This window comes from Trichomycterus rosablanca, chromosome 19, assembly GCF_030014385.1.
Source record: "Trichomycterus rosablanca isolate fTriRos1 chromosome 19, fTriRos1.hap1, whole genome shotgun sequence".
NCBI classification, from domain to species: domain Eukaryota; kingdom Metazoa; phylum Chordata; class Actinopteri; order Siluriformes; family Trichomycteridae; genus Trichomycterus; species Trichomycterus rosablanca.
The window spans coordinates 24769820-24778480 of record NC_086006.1 but is presented as its reverse complement, the minus strand read 5'-3'; the positions used below and the strand labels follow the sequence as shown (position 1 = coordinate 24778480).

Sequence of the window (8661 nt, the reverse complement as noted above, 5' to 3'; positions counted from 1 at the left end):
AGTGCTACCCACCGAGCCACCGTGCCGCCCCATGACTCAGAGCTGTACTACGATTTTACTACAGTTAGCAACTGTCCAGAGGGGAAAGAGTAAAATAGTGCAATGTTCAAGATTAGCCAAGAATGTTTAAGATACGATCTCAGCATAAACCAATTAATAAATAACAACAGATTAATAAATATAACAAATCAAGGTATCAGACTTACCCCTAAACATTTAACATGAAAAATTCATTGGCTGAGTCCCTAATCACAGCACTGTGTCAACCCAAGGTTTAAAAGTATTATTTGGCATACCTCAACGACGTGCTTTCATCAGTGAAATGAAACGAGACAGAGGATCTACACATCTGAGATGTGTACTATACAAAAACACACCCGTGGTTAGTTAGCATTCCTTAAACGTGAACATATAAAGTGCATGTGAAATCAAACCAACATTGACAGGCTAATGCAGCGGAACGTAATAGTCTTTATTAAGAAGGTTGTGCACATATTGAATACGTTTATTGTTCGTTGCGCTGCTTTGAAGACTCTCAGTACTTTAGCATGACCTAAAACGATACAACACAACAAGAAAGCCAGTCAGAAGGCTGAACGGGTGATGGAAAATGTAGAAAAATACATTGAGAAATACAGTAAATGAAAATATGTTGCTTTTAACTGTTCCTTAAAAAGACCTTTTTAATTTACTGTTGATTCTCTTTGGTTAGTTATGTGCTTGATTTAACTAACATGACAATGCTACAACCGTCTGTGGTCAGAAGTTAATAAGAGCTTGACCAGCGTATAAAGATATAAGGTAAAATTGCAATTAAAAGTTTTTATTTAGGATACATGATGGTGTCTTTGTTCTTTTTTTCTGTAGCACATTGAGCGGCAAGGTGCTGCTGTGGCTAATGCAAGAAGTGCCTGAGTTTGAATCCCTGGCACAAGACTAATTAGAGCTACTAAAGTGAGTGTGTGTGCATGCATGCACAAACTGTCATCAACTGACGACCTGTACGACCTGTACAATACATTTTCCTACCTTTTGCCCAATGGATTAGACCCACTGTAACCCTGACCGGGCCCTTATATTTAGAAGTAGAATTACATTATGTCCACTGCAATGGTAGTCAACTACTTAATTATTCCTGAATATAAATGAATTCTATTATTTTTAGTGCTTACTAACAACAAAAAAGACAATTTTACATTGTTAAATCATCACTACCTGTATAGTATGCAGTGCCTTTCATAATTGTTAAGTTGCTGTGGTGAGTGTGTGTATGTTTGGTTTGTGTTGTGGCAGTTTTATTACCTCGTCCAGAAAATAGCAAATTTTTTGATGCATTTAAATCTAAAACATTCGCTATAATTTGTTTTAAATGAAAAAAGACCTATGTACCACCGTATAAATAGCCTCGATGTGCTGATACGGTGTTTAAATCAATCAAACAAACAACTAAATACCTCGTCCAGCCAGGCGTTGAAGGCAGATGTGCGCGTGAACACCGTGGGCTTCTTCAGCTCGTTACAGGTGCGAGACGACACAAAACTTGTAACACCCTGAACGTACCACCTTCCATCCTTCCCCTTACAGTTTAGCGGACCACCAGAGTCTCCCTGTAGAGCAGGAATAGAGAGGAGATACAGACGTGAACAGGGAGAGAGATGAGAGAGCAGCTATTAGATTCACTGTATGGTCAAAAGTATTTGGACAGCTGACCATGAGCTTGCCTGTTAGCAGTTGTTATGGGGTGGCACGGCGGCACGGTGGCATAGTGGATAGCATTGTCACCTCACAGCAAAAAGGTCCTGGGTTCGATTCCCAGGTGGGGCGGTCCGGGTCCTTCCCGTGTGGAGTATGCATGTTCTGCCGTGTCTGTGTGGGTTTCCTCCAGGAGCTCTGGTTTTCTCCCACAGTCCAAAGTCGTGCAAGTGAGGTGAATGGGAGATACAGTTGGTGAACTGATGAATCTTGTGTAACCAGTAACTACCTGTCCTGTCATCAGTGTAACCAAAGTTACCATCTTTTTAAACTAGTAGATCAGTAGTTTGTTGTTTGTGGACTCACGTTGCAGCTGGAGTGAATGTCTCCTCCTGCACACACCATGGTGGGCTTCACCGTTTTGCCCCACCAGTCACTCTGGCTGCACACACTGTACTCCACCACTGGTAGCATGGCCTGCTGAAGCTTGTCAGGGATCGGACCGTGAGCTACAGAGGACAGACAGACAACAGTAATGTAGCTGACCAAGGTGGTTTCAAGTGCCCCCAATCTCCACCCCAAAAATACAATTTTAAGCTAGCCAACAATTTAATACAAAACTGTGAAGAAGTATTTGCCCCTTCTTGATTTCTTCTATTTTTATATTTGTAAGATTGAGTTGTTTCAGATCTACAAACAAATCTTAAGACAAAGACAACTGGAGGTTGTCTACTGTCTGGTAAAATGATTGCTTCTTTGGTTTATTTAGTACTGTCGCCTCACAGCAAGAAGATCATGTGTTCGATCCCCAGGTGGGGCGGTCTGAGTCCTTTCTATGTGGAGTTTGCATGTTCTCCCCATGTCTGTGTGGGTTTCCTCCGGGAGCTCCAGTTTCCTCCCACAGTACAAAGATGTGCAAGATCCAAATTGTCCATGACTGTGTTTGACATTAAAGACTTGACTTACTGTAGAGGTCACCCCAGCCGCTCACATAGCAGGGTGTGTCATGGGGCAGGATTTCTCCAGCAGGTGGAACGCAGGCTGTCTGGATGGCTTCACTCAGTACAGGAGCTTTATCCAGCTTCAGCAAGGCCATGTCATTTCTGTAGGAACACACACACACAGCGCTAACTATATACATCTCAGATTACTTATGCAGTTCAGATGCTTCCAAAAAAGATGTTCTGCATAATACAAAGAAGCGATTAACATCCTCCAGTGCTGTGTGGTATGACTACAAATGCTAAACAGATCAGAAAATCATTCATGTTTTCTATAAGTGGAGAAGGTCATGTGTGACATCCACCGGGGAAATAGTACAGGTCTGAAAGAGCTTGGGTCTAAAAGATTGTCCTCTACACTGAGATGGTCTGGTGGCTCTGTTATATTTTTTGTTTATGCATTTTCCTCCCCTTTTTTTTCCCCGACTTTTAGCGCGTCCAATTGCCCGACTGCGTCATGCTTCCTCTCCACTAACACTCCCAATTGACGCACAAACACCTACTTACAGGAGACGAACCCCCTACCTGTCAAAACTGCAACGAGACCCTGACAATTAAACACATACTGATCGAATGCCCTACCCTGCAAACACATGTGGGCAGTGAACAGTTATGAGAGAGTCCCTATCTGGCTTAACCCACCCCTATATGAACAGCAGGCCAATCGTTGTTTATGTGGCCTCTTAGCCCAGCCGGCTGGCAGAGCTGAGACTCGATACGATTTATTTGAGATCCCAGCTCTGGTGTGCTAGCGTGTGTTTTTACCGCTGCGCGACCTGAGCGGCCCTGGTGGCTCTGTTATAACAGAATTTTCTATACCAGAAAATTGTTGACATGGTTTTGGTCCACTTGACCTCTTCAAGGGAAGCGTCTCTGCAAATCAATATGATAATATTTTGTTTTGATGGAAGTGGTTTCTTCTAGGGCACGAGGGGTTATAGAGCAGTTTAATATGAAATGATACCTGTCTAAAAGGTTGCCATTTAGATTAAAGGTCTGGTGGCTCTGGTACACTGGGTGTAGAGGGCATTCGGTTGGCATGTTTTGGCACCATTCGTCTCTTTAGTGTAAAGGGTCACTTCAAATCAATATGATGTTATTCTAAATGATCAGGGCGGCACGGTGGCTCAGTGGGTAGCACTGTCACCTCACAGCAAGAAGATCCTGGGTTCGATCCCCAGGTGAAGCAGTCCGGGTTCTTTCTGTGTGGAGATTGCATGTTTTCCCCGTGTCTGTGTGGGTTTCCTCCCACAGTCCAAAGACGTGTAAGTGAGGTGAATTGGAGATACAAAGTTGTCCATGACTGTTTGAGAGTAAAACTTGTGAACTGATGAATCTTGTGTTAATGTCATGAATGTAACCAAAGTGTGTAAAACATGACAGTAAAATCCTAATAAATAAATAAATAAATATCTTACTGATCACACTACCAGTATTCTGGATTTTGATCATCTTGATTGAATTGTTTACTTACAGTATGACAACCTTCAGCTAAAGACGGTTACTGAATAGTTGTGCTATGACCCAAACAGTCAGCAACTTGAACATCATCTAAAAGGATTTGGAACGATGTCCTAGAACTCTCATCCACCATCAACAAAACACCAACCAAAGGAAACACATTTTTAAGAATGTTGTTCTGCAATTTCAGAGACTTCAGTACAGTCCAAGTAAAAGAGTAAAACCAGTGCCAGGGCACATTGAAGCTGTGTGCCAAATGTGGCTCCTGGTGGTGGCCTTACTCTTACTGTAACATCGACAAAACTGCACATACTGATGGGAAATGTAATCATGCCGTGCTCTGTTTTTATTTTAAATATACTGTTAGGATAAAGTATTAGCAAAAAAAGTGTAGACTTAATGCGCTGGTAAAACAACTCAGATGGTTTACGGAAAATAGTGAAATAAAGCACAACTCAACTGAGTTATTGTTTTCCATAATCCATTTGACAAACTTTATAAATGTGGTTCTTCTTGATCTTCTTTACGATCAAGGACACAGTTTTAGCTTCAAAAGTTTTCAGGGTCTCTGTGAAGTTCTGAATGCTTCCTTATTCAAAACAGACATAAATATAAAAATATTGAATAGTGCAGCAGAAAGGCATTTTCTTATTATCCCAAAATTGTTTCGCCCCGTTAATCTAATAGCCACCTGTAACCAGAGGTCCAAGACGGGTCACTAACTGTGTCTCTTTTCTCACCTCCCTATAAATCAAAGCAAAACTAGCCAATACTAGGTGTCTGTGAAAATGTCTAGAGAAGATGGCACTTCCTCCAAGCATGTTTCTTTCTATACAGGATTGTCATGAAGGCTTTGCTCTTGTAAAATATCTGGTATCTAAAACCACTATATCTGCAGTTTATTGTTTCTCAAACACAATAAAATACAAAATCTCTTGCTCACCCGCATGCAACACACTCAATATTCCATTCAGGATGGACAACGATGCGAAGGACGTCTCTGATCTGCTCTGTAGCCTCCTGAACACTGAGGTCATGCTTCCCTAGTACGATCCGATAAACATCACCGGGGCTAAATGTGCAGAAAAAACACACAGAGGTCATAGAGTTATAGAGTTAAGCCATAATCATTAATATTACTTTAGTAACTGTGAGTTCTAGGTAATGAGCCAGTTCTGTGGTCATAGTTATTTTCTTTGCTGTCTGATCTGAGCTCTGGCATCCACACTGTAGCTGTAACTGGAACCAGCGTGAACAAATAAAAACATTCAGAACAGGGTGGCTGGATCGCTCAGACTCACCCAAGATCATTCATATCTAACCACATTCTGAAAATAGCCACATTAAACAAGCAGAAAAGAGTTTTTAGCTATCAATTTCACATTGTTTTGGCCAGACAGTAAATGGGGCTACTGTGGGTCTGAGACTACCACCATATATTCAGTCATTTATCAAAAACAAATACAATTATTCTTTACATTACATTTCTCTGGGTGGCACGGTGGCTAAGTGGGTAGCACTGTCGCCTCACAGCAAGGTCCTGGGTTCGATCCCCGGGTGAGGCGGTCCGGGTTCCTTTCTGTGCGGAGTTTTGTGCAGTCAGGTTAACTGGAGACACTGATTTGCCCTATAGGTGAATGGGTGTGTGTACGTGTGTGTCTGCCCTGCGATGGACTGGTGCCCTGTCCAGGGTGTTACTTTGTGCCTTGCGCCCATTGAAAAGCTGGGATAGGCTCCAGCATCAACCCCTCCCCTTGACCCTGATTGGATAAGCGGTTAAGACAGTGAGGTATGGATAAATAAAGCAGTTCTTGCTAGTGGACATTTTTTTGGAGTGAACTGTAGTATCGCTCACTTACAAAATGCAGTGTCCAGCAGTCAGAACCCAGCGTGGGGCGATTAGAGTCCCTCCACAGGTGTGGTACCAGCGGGTGCCATGTTTAAACTGAATGGAGATCTGTAGATTCAGACATATAGAACAGTTTGGTGGAGGAACTTTAAATGCCTGCACAGAGCCCTGATCTAAACTCCACTGAACAACTTTGGGATTAATTGGAATGTCAGCTTGTACAATATTAGTGCCTGACCTTACACATGCTCTTGACGCACTCCAAAATCTGGTGGAAAGCCTACTCAAGTGGGTATTAACTGTACTGACTGCCATTGGTTGCCATTGGGACAGTGGTAGCCTAGTGGGTAAAGCCTTGGGCTATCAATTGAAAGGCTGGGAGTTCAAATCCCAGTCACACTGAGAATTTGATCCCAGATTTTTAATACTGGCTTTTTTGTGTCAGCCACAGTTGAACATGGCCCTGATCAACGCACTCTTTCCCCGTCTCTGTGCAGGCGGCATCAATCAGCCAGCAGAGGTCGTAATTGCATCAGCCATGAGAGAGAGAGACCCTATCTGGCTTTTTCCCACCCTGTATGAACAACAAGCCAATCGTTGTTCATGCAGGTGCCCAGCCAAGCCATATGGCAGAGCGATGGGTTTGAAATGTCAGCTCTGGTGTGCTAGCTTGTTTTACCACTGCGCCACCTGAGCGGCCCAACCTGAGGCTTTTCAGAGAGCAAAAGTGTGTCCAAGTCAAGTGGCCATGAGGTGTATATTAGTTGCAATTGTGCTCGTGCAGTTGATGATGATGAGGGTGACATACCTGCCATGGCCAGCTGTGCGGTCTGGCTTCTTCTCCATTCACCACTTTGCTAAAAAGTGGCTCAATCTCAGGAGTGCCACATCCATAAGCTAAATCAAACACACACACACACACACACACACACACACAGAACACACTTCTGAAAGGTTTTTAAATACAGATGAAGTTATTTGGCCAGACTGACCACAAGCGCATTCCAGCATGCTTTGCTATTTTGCTATGAGGGAGGAAAGGTGAGGCGTTCAAACTCAACATGGTTACCTGCTGTCAGGCACAGTGCTGCTAGTATTAAACTCTAAGGCTGCTTTCACATGGAGAGAGTTTTGCAGTTATTTTATGTTTTATTTTATTCATAATGCAGAATATGTGACACTGCTGACTCTGCCACTGAGCGGTGAGCTTCAAAACAAAATACATTATGAAAAGTATGTAGTTCATGAGTGTTTCTACACTCACTGTCCATTTTATCAGCTCCACTTACCAAATAGAAGCACTTTGTAGTTCTACAATTACTGACTGAAGTCCATCTGTTTCTCTGCATACTTTTTTAGCCTGCTTTCACTCTGCTCTTCAGTGGTCAGGACCCCCACAGGACCACCACAGAGCAGGTATTACTTAGGTGGTGGATCATTCTCAGCACTGCAGTGACACTGACATGGTGGTGGTGTGTTAGTGTGTGTTGTGCTGGTATGAGTGGATCAGACACAGCAGCGCTGCTGGACTTTTTAAATACCGTGTTCATTCGCTGTCCACTCTATTAGACACTCCTACCTAGTTGGTCCACCTTGTAGATGTAAAGTCAGAGACGATCGCTCATCTATTGCTGCTGTTTGAGTCGGTCATCTTGAATCTAGACCTTCATCAGTGGTCACGGGATGCTGCCCACGGGGTGCTGTTGGCTAGATATTTTTGGTTGGTGGACTATTCTCAGTCCAGCAGTGATAGTGAGGTGTTTAAAAACTCCATCAACATTTCTGTGTCTGATCCACTCATACCAGCACAACACACACTAACACACCACCACCATGTCAGTGTCACTGCAGTGCTGAGAATGATCCACCACCTAAATAATACCTGCTCTGTGGTGGTCCTGTGGGGGTCCTGACCATTTAAGAACAGCATGAAAGGTAGGTAACAAAGCATGCAGATAAACAGATGGACTACAGTCAGTAATTGTAGAACTACAAAGTGCTTTTAAAAAGTTTAAAAAGCTTAATCAGGCTAACATTGGTGTTTTGGAATAGCCTTTGCAAATCACATTCAGCCGAGTAAAGTAACTTACACCAGGAGCTTATTATTGGTGGTCAAAATACCAAACAACCAAATGTCAGATGTGCAATATTTTCAGAAAACATATAATAAACTCATGAAAGTACTGAAATGTGTCTTAAAAGATTATTTTCACCTGACACAAGTATGTTCCAGTCATTCAGTCACAAAAGGAACAATTGCTTAAATCCTAGACTTTACTTTGGCAGAAATTCTGAGACTTCATATTGCTAAACCTCATTTGCAGGTACGGTACTCACCACAAGCTGCCAAGAGCAGACAGTATACCAGTCTGGTAAGCATGGTGTGTGGAAATGTGTGAACGTGTAGTGTTCTGGCGGTGAGCTTTTATACGTACGGCTGGACTGTGTGCACGGAAGGGAAAGTTCATCTTAAAATAAAAAGGAGTTGATTAGCCAGAACATTTTGATTACCAATAGTGACTTCTTCACTTATAAAGAAGGTCTATGAGAAAAACGTAGATAACAAGTACAGTAAACATCAAGCACCAAAATTCTGTGGTTATGAGAAAATGAAGTACATTCTATTTCTGACTGAACTGTTTCTTTAAGAAAGGTAGA

General features: G+C 42.6%; 1 protein-coding gene across 1 annotated transcript; it reads right to left on the bottom strand.

The window, feature by feature from the left end:
* Window positions 1-458: 458 nt before the first annotated feature.
* LOC134333136 (chymotrypsin-like elastase family member 3B) lies at window positions 459-8383 on the bottom strand. Its single transcript, XM_063014985.1, has 8 exons — window positions 8341-8383; window positions 6812-6900; window positions 6014-6111; window positions 5098-5226; window positions 2659-2795; window positions 2059-2201; window positions 1455-1607; window positions 459-553 (listed from the first exon to the last, which is right to left on the bottom strand). Exons 1-8 carry the CDS (start codon window positions 8381-8383, stop codon window positions 536-538), a joined length of 810 nt encoding a protein of 269 aa, XP_062871055.1. The 3' UTR covers window positions 459-535.
* Between the last annotated feature and the right edge of the window lie 278 nt (window positions 8384-8661).